Here is a 23,886-nt window from a genome sequence, read left to right on the forward strand (position 1 = left end):
GACACTGCTGTATTTCTGTTCTGGTCAGTGTGAAAACCAACAACACCACATGATGACTGGATTCTATACATGAGCGAACTGATGCTGGTGTTTGATCACAAAATCCAAACGAAACAAACATGGTAGAGAAATTTTTCGTTGTGCCCCATAAGTCAAGAGCAAGGATGGGATGGGGTCGTGGGGTGGTATTAGGGGCCCTTAATAGTAACTTTTGGGGCCCCTAAAGTGCATGGGACCTTAGAATCATGCTAATTCAACCTCAACCTGTTTGAGCTGGCAGCACAAACCCAACTAAACACAATACAATACAAATCTACAAAAGCGAAAATTTCATCTGATGTCAACTTTAACAACTTCATTATTTTATCAAGGAGAGGGAAAGGCATGAAAGCTAAACTAGATAGCAAAAGAGGCTTGACAGAAGAAAACATTTGCTTTTTAGACTCCAGAATTGACATAACCAATAATTTACAATATATTTATTAATTTGTGTCACTAGCGTACCTAAATCAGACTAACGTATTTATTTAGTCGCTGCTTTTTCCTTCACGTGCGATCATAGGATAACACAGATTTACTCTATTAGGGCTTTCAAATCCAAAGGGTACACATGAGCAAAAAACAAGCATTTCTTCTAGTATTTTTTTCACAAAAAAAAAAAAAAAAAAAAACGTGATTAGAGAATGTTTGAGTGCCTTCTTTCATTTCACTATTCTGTTATCCCTTCAGGCAAAGCCACAGAGGGAGTTCATGCACAGAAAACTGGAGTTAAATGAGCCAAAATGGAGTATACATAATTTATAATGGTGCAGATGCAGAAAATCTGCTATCAACAAAAGCATGGGGTGGAGAGGTGAAAAATGAAGCCAAATAAATAGATGATTATTTGTAAGTGTTGTAAGTGATAAGTGTTCTCTGTTATTTTCATGAGCATAAAGTGTATTTATTATGTCAACAGTAAGCATAAGCAGCCTTTAGCTCTGTACATTTACTTTTTAAAATCTTGATGACAACAACAACAACAACAACAACAACAACAATAATAATAATAATAATAATAATAATAATAATAATAAAAAGAAAAAGAAGAAGAAGAAGCATAGCTCATTACATTTACAGAGTGTTTTTTCTAGGCCCTCAAAGTGCAGCATCCACCTAGGTTATGCAACACCAGCCATTTTGCACCAGTCCACACACCAGCTGATTGGTGGAAACAGATTAATGAAGCCAATAAGGATATGGGCATGGTTAGGAGGCCATGATGGACAGAGCCCAGTGGGCACATTTTGGGTTACACTGGTATACAATGTCTGCTGGTAAATGGATATGAAATCATGGTAAACGAATGGCAGTGATGACTGACTCTGGTAAACTCTGCCTGTGTTCATGAGCTGGGGCTTATGAAGTTATTCGCCTCATCTAGGATTTTTATGGCCTGCCGAATACGTTGGGTTATTACAGTCCAAAAAAGCCCAAATAAGGCCCTGGTCAAGCCCCAAAAGTGAAAGTGGAAATGGCCGTGGCACACTATTGCATGTTCACTTTTGGCTCAATGGTAGAAACAGTAAGCAAAAGCAGGCTTTAGCTCTACAAATATAGGCTGAACATATTTAAATCTTGATAATAATAATAATAATAATAATAAGAAGAAGAAGAAGAATTCATTACATTTACAGTGCTTTTCTATGCACTCAAAGTGCAGCATTCACCTGGATGACACGACGACATCACCACACATTACACACTAGCTGATTGGTGGAGGCAGATGGATGAAGCCAATTAGAAAATGGGCGTAGGCATGGTTAGGAGGCCATGATGGGCAAATTTGGCCAGGATGGTGAGGTTACACTGGAAAATGATGTCAGCTGGTAAACGAATATAAAAACATGGTAAAAGAGCAGCAGTGTTGACTGACTCAGGTAAAATCTGTGTTTGTGCCCTGGGGCTTGAAGAGTGACTGGGCCTCATCTAGGCTCTTTTGACCTGCCAAATACCTTGGGCAAGTGCAGTCCAAAAAAAGCCTAAACATGGCCCTGGTCAAGCCTTAAAAGTGAAAGTGGAAATGGCTGTTTCACACAGTTGCAGACTTATAATCTCTTGACTCAGGTGCTTGTCTTTAAAGTTCTTAAAGGGATAGTTAACCCAAAGATGAAAATTTACTCACCATTAAGTGGTTCCAAACCTTTGAGATTCATTATTCTGTTGAACACAAAAATAATATATTAAGAAGAAGCTGAAAACCAGTTAATTTAACTTAAGCGTCAAGTCTTCAATAGTAGGAAAAACAAATACTTTTGAAGACTTGACAAAAATTTAGAAAAAAAATCATACACATACAAACAGTGAAGTCTGTCATGTTATGACCTCAAGGGGTTAAGCCGTAACAGAAATGGGTTTTGTTATTGTGAGTGAAAATATGGATGAAATGATTCGATATAAAGAGTGTCGAACCAGAGAGATAGGGCAAATGTGAAAGTATTTACTGGCTTGAATGGGAATATATTCAAGGACAGAAAAAGCCAAAAAAATAAACAAAACACACCTTTTGTGAAATAACTAAATTCCCTTCCACACAAATAAAATAAAATACAAAGGGATATGAAATAAAATGGCATCAAGACCCCTACTTCCCTTGAAGTGACAAAAAAAAAAGAATACACAATATATACAAGTTTCCTAAAATATATAGTCCACGATCACAAAGCTCAATCAAGGCTTGTAAACAGGCAGTGGACAATAAGTGGGAAGTCTCAGAACATCAACAAGCAACAAAAAATAAAATAACTTTCTGATCAGAAACACTCTCTCAAACAGATAGTAGAAATTAAACAAACATCGAAGAATACGCAGAATAATATAACGATAGCAAACGATTCAAATTCAGTGAAGACGTCACAAAGTGGCATCAGAGTAAAGGTTAGGAGGGCTTTTATAGGTGAAATCATGTTGCCAGACCACCATAATTATTAGCCACACCCATCTAGAACAAAGAGAGAGAGAGAGAGAGAGAGAGAAAGAGAGAGAGAGAGAGAGAGAGAGAGAGAGAGAGAGAGAGAGAGACGAGAAAACAATACAAAATACAACAGAGATTGCAAAGATCACATCATGTAACATTGTTATATATACCGCTGGCTGTAATGTAGAATTTCTCCATCCCAGAAGAAAAAATTTAACATGTGCTCTACACATTGACTTGACAAGTTGCTTATTTGGAGACATAAAGATGATGCATCTTCATTTTCCCTGCATTTGTTTTCAAAGCTTCGTCACATAAAGCAACCCATGCGGACAAAATGGCATGTCTGGACACACAAATCAGATTTGATCTCAATTAATAATGTAGACAATCTGCTGGATAAAATCTGATTTGCTGCAGTCTGAACATGTTCAACTCGTGCACTTTCAACCCACGATGTAGCTGAAAATGTAATTGATCAAGTTGCTTTCATACTTTAAGTGCTCGCGTGGTCGACTGCACTCAAACAGCCTCAAAAGACCACCTACTCACACTCTAACTACTGACTTGATTCTTAAATAATCCAATATCCAGCCACTGCTGAACAATTAAGTTAACTACATTCCCGGATATGTTATGAGAAAGCACACCAAATAATATGTTCATACTTTGCTGCATTGTTTTGAAGCATCCAGATGTTGACTATTTTCCCTTACAAGCATTTCCTCTCTCTTATCAGCCATGTGGGTTTTTAAGACAATAGTGCTTGTGTGTTATATTAAACTTTTCAACAATTAAGGTGAAATAAGAAAGAAGAGTCTTAATGAAATCAAATGAATATGTTCTCTGTATAAAGTTTCAGTCAAGATTCCTGTCAGATTATTTATTATACCCTGCTGAATAGGCCCAATTTGTGATTAGAGGAAAGTGTAGCTGTTTATGTAGCCTGTGCTTTTAAATGCAAATGAGTTGGTTCTGCCTGCCCACTGTTCCCACAGGCGTGTCTGCTTCTACTGCATTACCTCAGATAAACAGCCAACCCAGGCTCATTCTGAAAACGTAGTACGATGGACGGTTCTAGCGACTACAAAATACGTGTACGTATTTTTGCTGTTTTTGTTTTCACAAATCCATGAGAGGGCGCTGTGTGCGCTTTTTCGTATTTCAAATTTCTCTTGCGACTGCGCTGTTCTTGCATAAACCCACCAGAGGCCGCTGTCGAGTGACTGCCTGTCTGACTGACTGAATGGCCAACTGACCCACCCTCCTCCTTCCCTTAACCTAATCAATTTTATCAATTGACCCACCCACTCACTTACTTCCCTAAACCCAACCAACGATTCACAAAAGCCGTCTAGAATAAGAACAGCCCTCGTCTGATTATTACCACGTTTTCAAATTTTACCACATTCTCACCGTTGTTCACTTTTATTTTTGGATTCTTTTTTTTCTTACCTGATTTCTGGAACTGCCCTTCCCCGGACTCGAACCCAATTGTCGGCATGGTCAACTCCTTTCTGCGTCTTAAGTCTGTTGATGTACACAACAATCTAACTGGACAAACTGGTTGTTGCGGGAAAGCCCTCCACACTGAGTTAAGCAATCAGCTAGTAAGCATGAAAAGAAACGGCATCACACTGCCCGTAGCATTCTCTTAAAAAATTAAACGCAGCCAAACGTACCTCCGGCTACATCATTTGTGGTCTCCAGAAATGTACATGGGACTACGTTTTTAATATGAGCCTGTGTTGTAAACAACAGTCAGTGACAGAGACAGATAAAAATACCAAGTAAAGCCCTGCTCGCACTGTGAAATTTCAGCCACGATTTTGTCAGCTGAGACAAATTTGGGAATTTATAAAAGATTCCTGAAATCCTACGCTAAAATCTGTGACCTTTGATAGTTGGATTGACATCAAAGACAGTTGCTTAATGGCTGTTGCAATCAAATTTACCTCCGATAAAGTTCTGGCAGTGTCAGAAGATTTCAGACACTTTCCTACAGTGTGGCAACAGCTGCAATGAGCATCAATCCAAAAACCAATAGGAGCACCAAATCCGATGACGCAATCCATGCGACAATTCAAATGACCGTGGGAAAATTTGAAAACATTTATTATTATTATTATTTTTTTATTGAGACATGCTGTGTGCAATATCGGCAATACTAATTGTTTACATTTGCTGTGAGGAACTATTTCAGAAACCAGGATAGTGAAAGTGTCATGGATGAATGGCGTCAAATTCCGGGGGAGGTTTCTTCCATGTTAGGCACATCTTATTGTCATTCAGTCATTATGACAGCTGAGATTTTACAGTCTGACATGGGATCCATGTTCATGCAGTCTGACATGCTACAATTGCTTAGGATTATAAAAAGATTTGCACAGTGTGAGCCAGCCTTAAGTTTATTTGATATATTTGTGGTGGGGTTTGTTCAAGCCTTTCTGCAATGATGAGTCACACACAAATGCTGTTACAAAGTTTGCAGTACACACACACACATATTTGCTGACACTATGTGGATGTGGTAATTCCAGAGGTTATGATTTATATAGTGATTTTACTGTCTTTACTTAACTACAGATGCTCTGTTTAAAAAAAAAAAAAAGTGAGTAAAACTGAGGTGCTGCTGATCACAGAGAGTTGGAACAGATCTGTTAATCCCAGTTTCTTTGCACATCCTGTTCTGTGGACATGTGTATACATGTTACTATGGAGACATACGCACCTGTCAATCAATTTGGTGGGCTAGGAAACCAAGCTCATAAACAGGGCTCAAAATCCCTGGGATTTGGATCATATTTCTGCCTCAGATAAAATCTTAGGTGCCTTTTAAGATTAAGTATTAATTGCATTAAACATATGTTATGTAAGCAGGCTAGTTTTTTTTAATAGATTTTTGTTGTTCATTCTTATTGAAATATTTGCATATCCATCTAAATGTCACATTCAGTTGCATGGGTTGATATACATCAGCAAACCATAGGTATTTTTAACCTTTTATTTATTTTTAGAAAAAAAAATAATTAAATAAACCTTTTTTTTTTTTATCACCTTGAGCATATAGAGTTTTTAAGTCGCACCTTTTCATATCCAGTCAGTGGCCTGGTGCTTCTTTAGTCTGAACCTACCCAATGTGCTCAGTGTCTTAGATTCCCAGTGTCCACCAAAGCCTGAGACTGTCAAAGAAAAATGAGCAGCAGGAGCCTTCAGGCAGATACAGCATAAACCGTTAGGGCCCTCTAGCACATGCTGACCTAGGGCACTCAGGCCCTGCAGCACATACTTCACAAACTAGACCCTTAAAATGAGGGTTTTGAGGGAGTAAAGGGGAAGATGAACACTGGGGTCCATGGGTTTCTCTACACAGAATGTTCCAGGTTAATGCAACGTAAGTTGGAAAAAACAGTTATGCATAAAACCCAGGGTGGAGGAATGTAAGTCCCAATTAGCAAGGACTTTTAGGGGGCCCCTTTTATTTAATTGATTGAAATCCTTGCTGTCTTTTATCACAAGTTTTTTTTTTTTTTTTAGATTAGCCTTCCTAAAAAAAAAAAAATATGTATATATATATATATATATATATATAATCTAAATGAGAGATTTGAGAGGGGATTACTCATGTATTTTGAGCTCTGTATGTTTTTAGTTTAGTACATTTTGAAATGGTATTTTGACTTTAGCTACTTGGCTATCATTTCTAGCCTTGAGTCTCACAAATATTCCTTGTTAATTAAGGTGTATGGGCGACGCAGTGGCGCATTAGGTAGTGCTGTCACCTCACAGCAAGAATGTTGCTGGTTCGAGCCTTGGCTGGGTCAGTCTGCGTTTCTGTGTGGAGTTTGCATGTTCTCCCAGCATTCGCATGGGTTTCCTCCGGGCACTCCGGTTTCCCCCACTGTCTAAAGACATGTGGTACAGGTGAATTGAGTAGGCTAAATTCTCTAAAGTGTATGAGTGTATGTGGATGTTTCCCAGAGATGGGTTGTGGCTGAAAGGGCATCCACTGCGTAAAAACTTGCTGGATTAGTTGGCGGTTCATTCTGCTGTGGCAACCCCGGATTAATAAAGGGACTAAGCTGAAAAGATAATGAATGATGAATAAATTAAATAGGTAAAAAAAAAACAATGCAGGAAGATTAGTGTTATGGATAGTTAGTGGTTTGGGTTTTAGGTTAAAGCAACAGTAGCAAGTTACATGATTGCAAGTAGCTCACTAAGACGCATCTTTCATCCAATCAGGTTGATCATATCAGCTGTGAGACATCAAGTTATTTTTTACTTATTAAAGAATGAGCAAATATAACTACAACTTAACAGATTTTTTTGTTGTTGGAGTTTTATATTCAGTATCCTACAAATTTGTCACATAAACCGTGTACAGAGTCTGACGTGTATTAATTCATATGCTTCAAAAACATTTGCAAAACAATACAAAATTGAGTCTTCAAGCAGTGACATGAATGTGTTGTACTCTTTTCTTTTTTCTGTTTCTAGTTCAAATTATCTAAAAATGCATGAATCAAGAAAAATTTTTAAAGAAGGAAACCAAAAAAAATCAGTTTTCAGAAATCCAGTATGTAAACATTGAGTGGTATTGATTGCAAAATTATCTCCCAATAGGGTAAGTAAAAATAATCTTTATAATAATATAATTTAATACATATAATAATAATAATTTGTAACTCAGTTTATCCCTGAAAACAAAGCAATGTTTTACTTGTCTAGAAAATGTTTTCGATGTAAGGATTGTTCAGATATTTGGACTTCAAAAAAATAAAAATACTCTTAAGAGAAGCATTTTTTTTTTTTTTTTTGGTGCAAGAGTAGCCTAAGATATCTAAAGTTAAAATTTCAGCTCTTACACAATCTTCTGCCAGAATTTATCTTAATATTTTGTGTCATTGCATTCTTTTTTTTTTTTTTTTGTCATAAAGTGCTCTGTGGTGCGAGACTGAGTCTGACGCCATACTTGATTCTGGCTTTCACTTGTAAAGTGCCTCTGAATTGTCAAAACACTCTCAAAATTCTTTGAAAAGCGAACACCATCTGAATAATTTTAAGACAGACAAAAGTTTTGGAGGGCGACACGGTGGCTCAGTGGTTAGCACTGTCGCCTCACAGCAAAAAGGTCATTGGTTGGAGTCCCACCTGGGTCAGTTGGTATTTCTGTGATGTTTGTATGTTGAATTATTGTGTATGGATGTTTCCCAGTACTGGGTTGCAGCTGGAAGAGCATCCGATACGTAAAACATATGCCGGATAAGTTGACGGTTCATTCCGCTGTGGTGACCCCTGATTAATAAAATGACTAATAAAAAGTCGAGGAAAATTTTTGGAGGCAGTGTGTACTTGTCATTGACACAACATGAGATTGTATTTATTTTTAAAGTGGAAAAAATTCTGATGAATATTGCAGTGTGCAATGAACTTGACAGCCAACAAACAGAACTGAAAAACAAACAAAATCAGTGAACTCTCCGTTGAACTTGATCTCTTGCTCAGCCCCACTGCCACAGGCGGCCCCATCGGCAGACTCCGTGCAATCTTTCAGACTGCCCGTTCCCTTCAGCAGTGAGGACAGACTGTCCCTTTCTTCCTCTTAGGCTTCTTCACCAATATGCCGCAATAAGGTTCAAAGTTGAAAGAAGGAAGAGGCAGGAGCCGGAAATCAATAAACCTACAGCACAAACATGAATATGTACAGTTGAAGTTAGAATTCCTTTTATTTTATTTTTTTTAAATATTTCCCAAATGATGTTTAACAGAGCAAGGAAATTTTCACAGTATGTCTGATAATATTTTTTTCTTCAGGAGAAAGTCTTATTTGTTTTATTTTGGCTAGAATAAAAGCAGTTTTAAAATTTTTAAAAACCATTTTGAGGTCAAAATTTAAATGATATAAGTAAATGATATGTTTTCGATAGTCTACAAAACAATAACTTGCCTAATTAACCTAACCTGCCTAGTTAACCTAACCTGCCTAGTTAACCTAACTAACCTAGTTAAACCTTTGAATGTCACTTTACAGAAGTGTCTTGAAAAATATATAGTAAAAAATTATTTACTGTCATCACGGCAAAGATAAAACAAATCAGTTATTAAAAAAATAGTTATTAAAATTATGTTTAAAAATGTGTTGAAAGAATCTGCTTTCCTTTAAACAGAAATGGGGGATCAAATCTGCAGAGGAGCTAAAAATAGCTAAAAATTCTGACTTTAACTTAAGGCCTTCAAGCAGGAGGGTCCAGTTATGTTTTTTTTTTTGTACATTATTAGTTGTTAATTCTCAAAAATGTCTATTTGTAAAAATATACAGGGGGGCTAAAAAAATCTGACTTCCATTATGGGTTTTCTCTCATCCTTTGCTGTCATCACTTGCCACAGGCTCTGCCCACTCACTTTTTTTAAATTAATAAACGCACTAACAACTATATTATGTTAAAAACTACAGTATTCTCACAGTATTGTTGCCTATAAAATAACTGCATTTTGATTTTTGGAATAAAAATTTGGCTGGTTGGAGCCAGCTTTAACTTTCCAGGTCAGCTTCAAATGGGTAAGAATTGAACTCCAAGTGGGCTGTGCAAATCTCCTGGGGCTTTGGATTTTATTTATTTAAAGAGGCGATCCACTAAGATATCATATTTTAAACTTTAGTTGATGTGTAATGTAGCTGTGTAAACATAAACAACATCTCTGAATGTAATGCGCTCAAAGTTCACTGCAAAGGGAGACACTGGCTTTTACAGAGTTAGCTTAGCAAAGCCTTCAGCAAACAAAGTTTGGGTACTACAAAAAAATAGACCTGGGCTAGTGAGATCACACACCCTTCAGGTTACATGCATTCACCATGGCATGGTCAGAGGCACTGTAATGTTATAGCAGAGAAAGCTAAAATGCCGTCCAAATGCTGGTATTTCCACAGTGCTTTTTCTGCTTCTGTATTTGGGCTTCCAAAAAACATGACACAAAGAGAGAAGTGCTTACAGTTCAATTTTAATTATGTTGCAGAGTGTTATATATATATATAAAAAAAAATAAAATAAATATATATATATATATATATATATATATATATATATATATATATATATATATATATATATATATATATAGCTAGTATTTGACAAAGGACAGCTTATAAAATCTCCCCTAGTTCAGTGGTGGATTCACCTAAAAAAACTCCTCCAGCCGACGAAGCTGTGGATTGTGAGCCACAAACTGTGAGTATTTTTATTTGTTAAATTATCTATTACATACAGTTTCTTGTGTTAACGGTATGTTGTAGCTAGGATTTAAATAAGGATGGAAACAACAGGAAATGCTGTTTGGCACCACTAACAAACTAGCTACAAATTTAAATTTATCCACTATCTTCAGCAGCGCATGCAATGTCTCTCTATGCAGCCACTTTCAGTGTCTCTCTGTGCGGCCGCTTTCCATGCGTTCTACATCTCAAAAAACAAACTTGCAAAAGAAGTGTGAACATTTCATATTACTTCCACATGCTTATTCCGAATAAAAGTGAAAGACACTTGTCACAGTTTATTTTAGAGAGCAGGCATGAGGTTCAGCTGTGTGCTCTTCATTTTCTGCCTTGTTCAGGCACAAACTGTTACGGCTAACAGCTACTGTTTACACTGCGCAAAAGCTCATGCTTGTAGGGGCGTGACATGAAGCCAATCCGAATCACAGCATATTATGTTAGCTGACCAATCAGAGCATCTTAAGGGCGGACCTTTTAAAGGAACTTGAAAATAAGACAGTTGTTTTCATGTTAGATGAGTAGATGTTTATAATCAAAATAAGCTATATGAAAAAATAACTTGATTTTCTACAAATTAATCATGAGTGCTGGTGGCTTTGCATCTTATAAACACAACCAAGCCTTAAAATACACTGTGAACCAAACCTTTAATGTCATGTACAGTACAAGACACAGTGTTCTACCTATTGTGTTTTATTAGCCTATACACCAAGAACCTACAACCAGCTCCTGATTTGGTGCACTGTGTTACATCACAATGAGGAGCAACAGCTATCTTGACCAATGATCGCTCATGCTATGAAATATAAAGGTGCTATGCTGAGGCAGTTCTAAAGCCAAAAATACTCCAAGCTGGTATTAGCAAGGTGTACCTAAAAAAATGGCCAGCTAGGGTGTATTATGGTAGCAGGTATCATCACCTCTGCTTTGAGAGATAAGATTCCCCAATGCCACAGCTTATTATAAATTCCAAAAAGCAACCTAAGTGACCAAATACAAGAGAACGTGTATCTAACAAGGTGTGTGGGAACGAGTCTCAGCCACACAACACCTACTGTCTTTGAAAGAATATGCAAATGAAACACTGCATTACTTGCATAATCTTTGCATTTATTTCAATGTAGTTACTTGTAACAGATTATCATAGTTTAACTTGAGCGCTCAAACTTGCTGTCGGTGGATCTGTATGATAGCAGGACTGATGTGCTGTCTGTTCTCACCTGTCATCGCAAGAGATTGTCAAAGCGTTGACCCAAAAGTCGCACGAATTTCCCCCCTACAGAGTCCCGACAGTGGGGAGCCGACAGAGCCACAGCACTGATAAACACCCAATAAAGTGATATCACGGATGGGGACGCAAATGTATCCCAGATGGTGGGTGGTTGAGCAGGCAGATGGCACTGACATCGCCTTAAAGTCATGGCTAAATAGTCCGACCAATGTGGAATATGTTTCTGTGTACTTGTAAACACGTTCAAGTTTAATTAATAAGCAGTTGGCATGTTTCCTTAACACTGCAGTCTTAATACGGGGAAAGCTTCATTGGGATTCAGTGAGAACTGTACGTGTTTACATCTTCATTGTGAGGACTTGATTTGGAGGGCTGTTTTTTCCTGTTAACATGGAATAAATAATGGAATAAAAATACTAGCCCACTGACATCAAACTTGTTATTCTGGAAGAAAATTACAGTGATCTTCAGATGCACAACAACTGAACAAGTCATCAACATGCATGTCTCGGCTGCTGTTTGTTAAAACATCAAATAATGTTGAGTGTTCCACAGAGGGAGGAATTAAAAATGCAGTCGTCAGTATGTTGATGGCAACAGTTGCTGCATAATGTTAGATTTGATTGCTCTGACTTTCATTTATTTATTTTAATGTTGGCTCTGTTCACAGAGGACCCTCTTGGTGAGGTTTAATCTTAAGATCCACCAATACAATGTTCTTTAAAATATTAAAATATTTTAGATTTTTTTTTTCTTGTCTGGTTTGTTTCTGCCATATTACATTTAGTAGGATTTCTTATCTTGAAAAAAATACTTAAGCTTAGTTCCTGAAAAAGTGAATAATATGGTTAATCAGTATTGTCATTCTGTAAAGGATTCATCAGACTGATTCTCAACACTAGCAGCAGAAAACTAGTGGTTTATTGTTGGTTTGTGCAGCATTTTAGCACTGACTTTTCGTGAACCTGTTATGCGATGCAGACGCAAATAGTCTGTTATTGAAGAACAATATGTGCTGTTACACACATGTAAAAAGGTTGTTTACCTGCCCTAAAAGCATCAAAGGAAAAAGAAAAACAGACAGTTTAAATGTACCGGTCAAACGTTCACCTGTTTGTAAGATAATATTTACTAGTAAATGTATCATTTGAATTTCTTTTTTTACTAATACAGTAATGTTGTCTCATTTGAAATATGACAGATGTAAACAAAAGAATGTAACCCAGCTATAATCAATTGCAGACTTGTTTCCTCTGTTTCTGGCTTTTTTATTCTGAGTATCATATGATATGTATTGAATGTCAATTACAAATTTAGCTGCATGTATTGAGTTTCTGATGCTGCCTGTGCTGCATATCTACAACGCAGCATTGTTGGTGATGATAAACACGTCCTAACACTGTTGCCGCGTCCCAGAGAAATCAATTTAACGGTGACATCCAAAGTGGAAACACATTCTTTTATTCTCTAACTTCCTAGAAATCGCTCAGATCCTGACACAGTCCAGATACACCATACATCATTCTGCTCCAGGGACGCGCAAAATGACTCAAAGCAGCGCGTGTCTGTAATGTTATATCCTTGCAGTGCTTTTAGGTTGCTTGTTTGATGAAACGGTATCATCGCATGCTAAATAAAAACAACAATCCAAGATGCATTATCAGTGGTGTAAAGTAACTAATTACAAATCCTCAAATTACTGTAATTGTAACTGTAATCTTAATCAGAGTATTGTCTTAATCGTATTAAATTTGGATTATATGTGTCCATGTGAACATACAAATTTTTCTTTGACCAACAGTGTTACACAGTTCCTCTTCAGTGGCCTCATGGGATAGTTTGGCACAACAACAACTCACTCTTAAAGGGATTGGAAGGTGAGTTGTAATATTTCCTTTATATGAATAAGATCAATGATTCTCAAAGTCAAATATGTTATAAAAAACTAACGTACATTTATGTAAATTTTCAAAATACAGTTTGAGTTGATCTCTAAAACTGTTTATTTCGTATATATACAGTTGGAGTCAGAATTATTAGCCCCCCTGAATTATTAGCGCCCCTGTTTATTTTTTTCACCAATTTCTGTTTAATGGAGGGAAGATTGTTTCAGCACATTTCTAAGCATAATAGTTTTAAAAACTTATTTCTAATAACGGATTTATTTTATCTTTGACATGATGACAGTAAATAATATTTTACTTGATATTTTTCAAGACATTTCTATACTGCTTACAGTGAATTTTAAAGGCTTAACTAGGTTAATAAGGTGAACTAGGCAGGTTAGTGTAATTAGGCAAGTTATTGTGTACCGATGGTTTGTTCTGTAGATTATCGGAAAAAAAAAAATTAGCTTAAAGGGGCTAATAATTTTTTCCCAAAAATGTTTTTTAAAAAAATGAATAACTGCTTTTATTCAAGCCAAAATTAAACAAATAAGACTTTCTTCAGAAGAAAAAAAATATTATCAGATATACTGTGAAAAATTCCTTGCTCTGTAAAAAATAATTTGGGAAATATAAAAAAAATAATAATAAAATCAAAAGGGGGCTAATAATTCTGACTTCAACTGTATATATAATCTATAATGATTTCTATAACCTGGGGAAAAGCTTGCTATTTTCCCCAGGTTATAGAAATCCTAAATATTATATCTATGCTCAAAAAAGGGAGGGGAAAAAGAAATGCTGGATCATTTATGTACATATTATCTTTTATTTACCTATTTTAAAGAAGTATTTCAGCTCCCTAAACATCCATTTGTTTTATGCTGATTTTGGCGCTCATTTATTTTTAATTATTATCAGATCTCAATTATTTATAATGGTTTTTAGCATTTATATTTAATTCATAGCATTTATGTTGAATGAAAGTGTGGCTGTAGCATGTATAATTCATATTAAATAGAAGAGAGGCTTTAATTAATAAAAGAAATGCATTCATGCTAGATACAAGTATAGTATTTTCAATTTAAATCTTGCTTACTGCCCAGAATACTAGTTTCCACTAAAGTTTGTAATTTCTTTTAGTATTGTATTGTGTTAGACTGTGCTTCGGAGAAATGATGCTGAAAATACAGTTTTGCATCACAGGAAATAGTAAATTTACATTTTGTAATATGTTAAAATAGAAAACAATTATGACCACAATGAAACTTTCGACTTGTAGTGTATATAATGGCAAGTATGCGTATTTGATTACAGCCTTGCTCCATAATCATTAAATCAGTCATGAGTTGACTAATACCCAATAGCTTGGTTGTTGGTGTTTATTTTAATAAATGAGCTTCAGTGGAGTGTAAAGCTTCTAAATCTGTTGTGCACACAATATTGACAAGGTGGCCTGTTCAGTACGCATTAAATAATTTAAATGTGCGTATATGATCTCATTCTGGACTACTTTCTATGTGCAGCTGCCATGTGCTGATATACTGGAAGAACAATCCGCAGTAAACATTGTGTACTTGTGATTGTTTTTGTCTCCCATGGGTGCGATATTTAGAGACGTGTGTACATACAACCTCACAGGGCTCTACGATGAATGGCCAAACTGCATGTTTGTGTGTGTTCAAACTCGCACATTTGTATTTGTGTCAACGAAAGTGGGAGGAGAAAGGAGTGTCTGTTTATTGTAGAAACAAACAGTGAAATGGTCGAACTCTCATGCCATGGGTAAACTTTGCGACTCGTGTTTGTTTCATGGATAGTTTGCAGTTGAATGGTGCAATGGAAGAAATGGACAGCTCAAATTCATTGACATTTTTCCTCGTGGTCATTTATGAAGAGAGCAGAGCACAAAGTTCATGCGTGCTGGTTGTGTCAATGCGTCAAACACCAGATCCCACAAACTAAACAGTGTTGTTCCATCAACACTTCAGAATAGATGTTTTGATGAATAAAATCAGTCATTCCAATTTGTAAACTGTTGAGAGAGACTCCCACCCACAGTGCATGGGAAACTGGATCTTTGTGGGTTTAAATTAATCAGAGTTCAATATTGCCACCATATATTATGCAGTTTTTAATTTGTTTAAAAATCCACCTTAAAGGCACAGTATGTCATTTTTGCAATCTGAACTCTCAAAGAAATGTAACTATTTTACATTTTGTCAGTTTAGTGGCTAATTTATACAAGTTCAGTACAAAAATGTATAATTTTAAAAAGGAGGCTCCTAAACCCAACCGTCATTGGAGGATGAGCAAATAATAGTAAATTGTACAAATGACTTTGTATGAATTCATACAAATTAGGCACTAAATCAAAAAGTTAAGAAATGTAGTGACATAGTGTTGAATTTTTGCTGCTAGAAGGCGCATTTTCACAACAAACAAAGGCATAGTTTGATGATGATGTAACTGAGGGCCTACTTGCACTATTCTGTCCGAACCGTGCCCAAGCCTGTTTCCTGGGTCTTTTGAGAAGTGTGAGTGCTCTGTAACGGGCTCAGGCACAAGCATTTATACATTGGTTTGTTTTTTCTTTTTCAATACAGATTCACAAAAATACTTTGCAGGTGTCACGGTGGCGCATGTTTACATGTTCTCCCCGTGTTCGTGTAGGTTTCCTCCGGGTGTTCAAAGACATGCGGTATAGGTGAATTAGGTAAGCTAAACTGTCCGTAGTGTATGTGTGTGAATGATTGTGTATGCAAGTTTCCCCGTAATGAGTTGCAGTTGGAAAGGCATCTGCTGCGTAAAAAGATGGATAAATTGGCAGTTCATTCCGCTGGGCCAACCCCTGATTAATAAAGTGACTAAGCTGAAAATAATAATAATAATAATAAAATCTATTGTGCAAAATACAAATAAAACAGATTTTCATATAAATTTCAGCAAATAAACATCCTTATTAACACCTTTTATCATTTTATTACGATTTTCCTGTTAATGTTTACTTTTACAAGCACATTTAGGGAAACTCCTGACATTATTTATATCTCTGAAGTTTGATTATAAAAATGTTGAGCATTCCCACCTCCTTTATTGAGCTTCAGTGACTTCTGGGACTTCTAGATCGAGTACTGTGCTCAAGCCAGCATCAATGCATATCATGAACACAACAGGGTTCTGTCATGCGTCCTCCATTCTTGCAGTCTTGAGTATTGTAACTGAACTTACTGAACTTTGGCGGTTGATGACGACGTTACACATGAACACAAGGATGCAAAAACTCATATTAAGAAACAGCAATACAATCCCCACTGCATGCAAGCATTTTAAAAGTGTTTTGTCAGAGCAACACAAACAGAATGCAGAAGTATAAATGCTCGGCTACATGCAAGACAGGCATAGTGGGTTACAGAGATCATTTGACGGAGAAGTATAATTGAGCCTTAAGGCTAAGGAACCATCGATGTGAAACCAGATCTATGAAGCAATTGCTGATGAGAGAAAAGCACCACATGACATGAAAGCAGCTGACTTTTATTATGCCATATCCATCGCTTCTTGGTCAAGATCACATGAAAAATAAGCAGCGCTGTTTTATTATACTAAATACATTTAAAGTTACACAACATGGTAAAGCATCTTTGGTGCTTCCTTCTTTTCTATAAAACATTCATCTATTTCCATGGCCACACAGGACACATTCCTGTCACTAGTTAAATTGCTTATTTCTCTGAATTGTAACATACTTGAATAACATTCAGGATAATATAAGTACTTAATCAGCAATATATATAACACTGTTCTAGTTTTTTGGAAACATTGTGTCTTTAATTCATCATATGAAAACAGCATCTGCTACTAGCACTTTTTAGTTTCATGATTGTCATGACAATGTGGCAGACATTAGGGTTTGGTGATAAAAAAAAAAAAAAAATATATATATATATATATATATATATATATATATATATATATATATATATACTGTGTGATGGCAGAATTGTGTCAGGCAGTAGATATTTTGCTGCATCATTTATACTGCTGCAGATTTTTTTGTGTAGCTACCGTTGAGCAGGGTGGCTTTACATTATTTACACACGATTGTGACAAAGAAACAATGAATAATGCAAATATATTGAGCTGGATGTGTCCCAAGCAGGCCAAGATGAACGAGAACTTGATATTTGAAGTCAAGAAAAACATAAATTTGGTTAGGTAAAGTCACAACTTGGTGAATTAATTTATAATTTATCGTGCATGCACTCACTTTACTGTTTGTTTTTATAGGTTCACTTTGCGAGTTCAGTGTTGGACCCAAAGCAATCTCACAGCAATTATTATTTTATTATTATTATTTTTTATTTTTTGTAGCTTACTGTGTGTTAACACCAAAGACAGTGAGAGTGTCAAAGTTTGCTCTGGCAACAACGCTGTTTGCCTTTACTGCTTCGCGATGAGACCATCAACATTTGCTATGATCTCAAATTTATAGGAGCCGTTGCAGCATATTACTTACATTCCTGCATAAAAACATGCTTCTTATCGAATTCCTCTAACTATGAAAGATCGAGTTCCATTGCGTTCCAATGTTGTTGCATGTGGTGTGGCTTTGCTCCACTTCTCCAATGTGTGAATGACACATGTGTCTGTAATATTCTAAAGCAGCAATACTGTTTTGTACTGTCGTTATAGTTACTGTGAGATTCACACTTTTTTAAAGACTAATTTAAAATATACAGTATATATATATATATATATATATATATATATATATATATATATATATATATATATATATATATATATATATATATATATATATATATTATACAGCTTGTTTATTTTTTCACCAATTTTTGTTTAACGGAGAGAAGAGTTTTTCAACACATTTTTAAACATAATAGTTTCAATAACTCATTTCTAATAACTGATTTATTTTATCTTTGCCATGATGACAGTAAATAATATTTTACTAGATATTTTTCAAGACACTTCTATACAGCTTAAAGTGACATTTAAAGGCTTAACTAGACAGGTAAGGGTGATTAGGCAAGTTATTGTATAACAATGTTTTTTTCTGTAGATAATCTAGAAAAAAATATAGCTGAAAGGGGCTTATAATTTTGTCCTTAAATTGGTGTTTAAAAAATTAAAAACTGCTTTTATTGTTGCTGAAATAAAAGAAATAAGACTTTCTCCAAACGAAAAAATCTTGTCAGACATACTGTGAAAATTTACTTGCTCTGTTCATCATTTGAAAAGTATTTTTGAAAGAAGTAAAAAAAAAATTAAGGAGGCAAATAATTCTAAAACTTCAACTATATATATATATATATATATATATATATATATATATATATATATATATATATATATATATATATACATTCATACATTATATACGTTAATGCACATCAACTCACCAGTAACTTTTTTTAATATATATCCCTCTAATCGTGCGTTCACAACAGACGCGGTTACATGTTCCATGTTTATTCAATGCAAAGACTCAAATAGATAATTCTGTGGCATGATTTGTGCGAATGATGCGGTGCGAGTTAAGCATTTGGTCCATTTGATACATGTATCGCTTGAGTTGGAAAGTCTTAACTTCACCAGACATTCCCGCTGCATTAACCAGTCAGGAGCTTTCTCTTGTAGGGGCATGATTAGGATGTATTGCCTGTTGTTGGTGTCTCAAGGGGAAATCCTTTTGCCAACACTGGTCCAACAGCTCATCAATTGGCCTCGGTTAAGTCTGAAGCACCGCTGAAAGCCCTCATCATCCAGGTATAGTTTCTAGAGGAGTGAATGAACTCACAGAGCTGGCTGTACCTCTGTTAAGATCTAGCGAAGTCAGACACAGCGCCGAACAAAAATACGCAGTTTTTCAGCCTTCCTAAAGCACATAAACACAGCTATTCTCTCAGTAAAATCCATGTTAGCCATTTAGCAATGAAGCTAGAGTCACTGGGCAGAAAAAAAAACACATATTACATGAATCCGCATCTATTGTAAAGTAAATTTCATGTACGAATTTAGCGAGATTGAATGAAGTGAGTAAATTCAAAATGTTCACGCGTCTTTTTATGCGCAAACAGCTTGATTTATTCATGTGTGCCGCATCTGGTCTGAACACAGCAGAAGAAAACATCATAAATAATTGGAAATCCAGCGACCGCAATAATCAAACTCCTGGGAACAACTGTGATTGAAACCAAAGTTCACAGGACTGTGTTCTCTCTCAAGTGGTGGACTTCAACATTCTGACTGCTTGCTGCCGAACCGCGTCATAGCTCAGTATTATAAAGTTGACTTGATTTCAACTGTCCTTGATGCCCACACCGGGGAAGACGTGCCGCGCCACTCCTTGCCACCAGCTCCCATTGAAAATGAATGAATGACTTCCAGCCACTTTGACACGCTCTCGGTGTGAATTCACAGTTATAAGGCCATGCCTCCTTTTAAAAATCATATAATTTTGTACGAATGAAATAGCCACTTTTCGACAATGCATAACATACTTATTTCCTTGTGACATCTTGCTAGTTTGATGTCATTTTGCTTTTAGAACTGATTTAATTCTTCTTGGCACAGATTTAGCAAGGTGCTGTACACATTCCTCAGAGGTTTTGGTCAATATTGACAGGACATCATCACACAGTTGCTGCAGATTTGTCAGATGCTCATCCATGATGTGAATCTCCCATTTCACCACATCCCAGAGGTGCTCTATTGGCTTGAGATCTGCTGATTGTGGAGGTCATTTGAGTTTAGTGATGTACAAGAAAACTCTTTGAGATTATTTGATCTTTTGACATGGTGTGTTATCCTGCTGGAAGTAGCCATCACACAGAGTCAGCAATAATTCTCGGGTAGGTTGTGGTGATCAATCCTGCATTAAATCAACAGTTTACATTTTTGGTCTAATGATGCGAGGGGCATTTTCTTGGAACAATTTAAGCCGACTGTGCATTGTTTAAACAATTCCATTCATCCTATTTTTTAAAGCATTGTTTACAATGTTGATTGTGTAAAGCAGCTAAAATATAGATGAAAAAGATTGAATGAATGAATGAATGAATGAATGAATGAATGAATGAATGAAAAAGCCATAATATTTAAATATGTGAAACATTACTTCCTAAATTACTTCCACTATTTGAAATATTAGGCTTTTTAAAATAATTTCTTATTCAAAATGCACCTGTGTCATTCATTCATTTTCCTTTGGCTTAGTTTCTAATCTATAAGGGGTTGGCTTAGCAGAATGAACCCAAAACTTTTGGCATATGTTTTATGCAGCGATACCCTTCCAGCCACAACCAAGTACATGTTAAAAAAAAACAAAAAAAAAAAACATAATATTTTATTCACACTCACTCACACACACACACACACACACACACACACACACTACGGCCAATTTAGTATGCACCTGTGTTTCATTTATTACCATAGTTTTTTTTTATTAATTATTTTTTAATATTATTATTGTTTTGTTGAACATAACAGATTAATCCATTACTTATACCATTTAATTTTTTTTTTTTTTTTTCGTTATTTAGCTCTGTATTGTGGTCTGGATAGATTTCAATAATGCCTGCTTTTATTATAAATAGGGAAGCTGGATTGCAGTGATGCATTATTTTACCTTCCTTGTTTCTGCCTTTCCAGTCATTTCCCTTTTGAAATTTCACTTCTCCACCAATTTAGTGTTTAATCAGCATTTATATTACAATACATTTAATCAAAATGCTTTTTGTATCTTGTTGAATAAAGACAAGGATAGTGGTCGGTGAACAAAAGTCAGTGAAAAACATTGAAGATAAAAATGTAAGAAAATATAATCAAATACTTGAAACTGCCACTCACTTGGTACCTTAGCTCCGAGAAGCCCACTGAACTTGACATAAATATTTTACATCTAGCTTATTATTGAAATAGAAACCGCTAAATGTGTATTTTAAAGGTAAAAGTTGTATTGAGTTAAAAAAATGTTGCCAATAATACCACTTACTGTACATTTTATATCCTTATTTTTATTATATACTATTATTTAATTCTCTTAACTTTCTTAGGCTTAATCTGGCTATCTGTAAACCAGAATGGCTGTTTTCTTGTGAGGTTGTAAGTCTCTGACAGATTTCATATCAGGTTATATGCCTTCATGTAGAGCAGGGGTGTCCAAACTTGGTCTTGGAGGGACGGTATACTGGAGAGTTTAGCTCCAACCCTAATCAAACACACCTGGACAAACTAATCAAGCTCTTATATTCTAGAAACTTCTGGCCAAGTATTTTGAAGCTAAACTGCAGCACACCGGCCCTCCAGGACCAAGTTTGGACACCCCTTGATTCAAAGAGTCTGAAAAAAGGACAGATTTCAGAAAAAGTGAACTTCGAATTGAGGTAAAGTTGGCTTTATATATGGACATTCGTTCAGTGATCACTTATATGGCTCTTGTTTATAATGCGACTTTGAATATTCTGTCAAAAAACGCATGTATGACTTCAAAACAACATTAGCACTATTTAATTGACTGTAAACAATGTTGTACTTTAATAGTCATTAGCTGCTAGTATGATTTCTTATTTTAAATACCTTTCTGAAATTATGCTATGACGGTGAAGGTAAGACATGTGCGAATATAAAACAAAATTTACCTCAGCAAACTTCCACACTTCTGCCTGGTGCCCTATCTGGTTTACCCAGAGGAGCTCATTGAGTCACGGGAGGGTGACCAGCAGAGGGAAGTGTTTTACTGCTTCCACCTCAATCACCTCACATTCTGTCAAACTGACCGTCCAAACCTGTAATCAATGCATGAAATAGTTATGACTGATGATGAATTATTAAAGTAAGATGAAATATTAAAGGATGCAGCAAGTGAATCAAAGCGCTGACTGCAACCCTCAGCATTACCACCGCAAAGTCTCTTGAAGTTTACAAGTCTTCGGTGGAACAACAATGAAAGTGAATAGATGGTTGTGGACGTAAAACACGCAGTTGGGGTGATGTAGGATGTTCTTGTGCCACACATATGACAATGTCATGCTTGTGTCTTCTGGTTTATCGTGTAAGATATCCTTTTTAGCATATATTTTTCACCGTGTCTGCAAATTTAATCCTCTCCTCAGAGTTAAGTTTGCGCAATGGCGACTGAAGCGGTGTTGCCAGATCTCACTCGGGAAAGCAAGCAACATGCTCTGCCGAAGCACAATAGGTGCATGAAGTTAATCTACTCAGGAGTGTGCATCAGTAATGGACTTTTCCACAGACAGTGTCTTGTTAGCACGTATCCTTAGCTAACCTTTGTAATTACATATTCACATTTAACAGAAAAAATGTGAATATGTATTTATATTTACATATTCTTATTTGAATTGTCACATTTACTTTTAACAGAAAAAATAGACATTCAGATTTATTTTGTCAAAATTGTTATTAAAAAATCTAGCACCGAAATAAATTTTAAGACATTTGAGGAAGGTGATGGCAAATTTATTTTTCTTTTTCCATTTTATATTTTTCCTTTCTCTGTAGTATTCAAGCTGTCAAACTTTTATAAAAACAACAATAATAATAATAATGATAATAATAATAATAATAATAATAATAATAATAATAATAATAATAATAATGTTTATTAATCTGTTTGTAAATTTGACCATTCATTCATTTACTTGGGTCTATACACTAAACCACTTGTTAAATGGGTTTTCAGATTGGGTCTCGGTGATGATGTTTGAAGAAGAAAACAAAACAATAACTAAAATAAAATAATGAAAAAATAAATGGCCATCAAGGTGGTGCAGTGGATAGCACAATCGTCCCACAGTAAGAAGGTCACTGGTTCAAGCCTCAGCTGGGCCAGTTAGCATTTTTGTGTGGAGTTTGCATATTCTCCCCGTGTTCGCATGGGTTTCCTCTGGGTGCTCCGGTTTCCTCCACAAGTCCAAAGACATGCGGTACAGGTGAATTGGGTACGTTAAATTGTCTGTATTGGGTGTGTGTGTGTGAATATTTGGATATTTCCCAGTAATGGGTGACAGCTGGAAGAAAAAACATAAAGCTTATGCTGGATAAGTTGGCGGTTTATTCCACTGTGGCAACCCCAGATTAAAAAAGGGACTGAGTCGATAAATTAAATGAATGAAATAACAAATTTATTAAGATGTGAAATTTGCACACATTAGTATAAAAAACTAAACAAATAAAACAGAGCTCAAATACTAATATAATTAGAATAATTTTAAATTCATAAAAAATATTTAAATGAAAGTAATGAAATTAATACATTAATTTAAATAACCCCCCCAAAAATAAAATATTTCCAAACTTTTATTAACAAATAAATAAACAAATATTAATTGCAATTAAACGAACAGTAGTGTGAATGCTTAAAAAATTCAATAAATCATTTTATATAATGGATTAATGATTACCAAATAATACTTTAGATAATTTATTTACATTTAATTATTTTTACAACTAATTACCATTTTATTTATTCATTCGTTCATTAAAAACCTTT

At 35.5% G+C, this 23,886-nt stretch overlaps 1 protein-coding gene and 1 long non-coding RNA gene across 19 annotated transcripts in view; one reads left to right on the forward strand and one right to left on the reverse strand.

Annotated features, from left to right (window-relative positions):
- nectin1b (nectin cell adhesion molecule 1b) overlaps positions 1-23,886 on the forward strand; it is a 525,250-nt gene that overhangs the window by 89,939 nt on the left and 411,425 nt on the right. For 12 of the 18 annotated variants that reach the window (XR_012393697.1, XM_073929161.1, XM_073929162.1 and 9 more), the window contains 1 exon segment: positions 13,262-13,337. The exons of 2 other annotated variants lie outside the window; for them this stretch is intronic. Coding sequence is in view for 9 of the 16 variants with exons in the window: in XM_073929161.1 (XP_073785262.1) it covers positions 13,262-13,337 (76 nt within the window). In the remaining 7 variants the exon portion in view is untranslated. 18 annotated transcript variants of the gene reach the window in all.
- Positions 7,777-22,506, reverse strand: LOC141378668 (uncharacterized). Its single transcript, XR_012393825.1, has 3 exons — positions 22,275-22,506; positions 22,016-22,162; positions 7,777-8,639 (listed from the first exon to the last, which is right to left on the reverse strand). It is a non-coding gene; the product is annotated as an uncharacterized lncRNA (long non-coding RNA).

This window comes from Danio rerio, chromosome 18 (assembly GCF_049306965.1).
Source record: "Danio rerio strain Tuebingen ecotype United States chromosome 18, GRCz12tu, whole genome shotgun sequence".
NCBI classification, from domain to species: domain Eukaryota; kingdom Metazoa; phylum Chordata; class Actinopteri; order Cypriniformes; family Danionidae; genus Danio; species Danio rerio.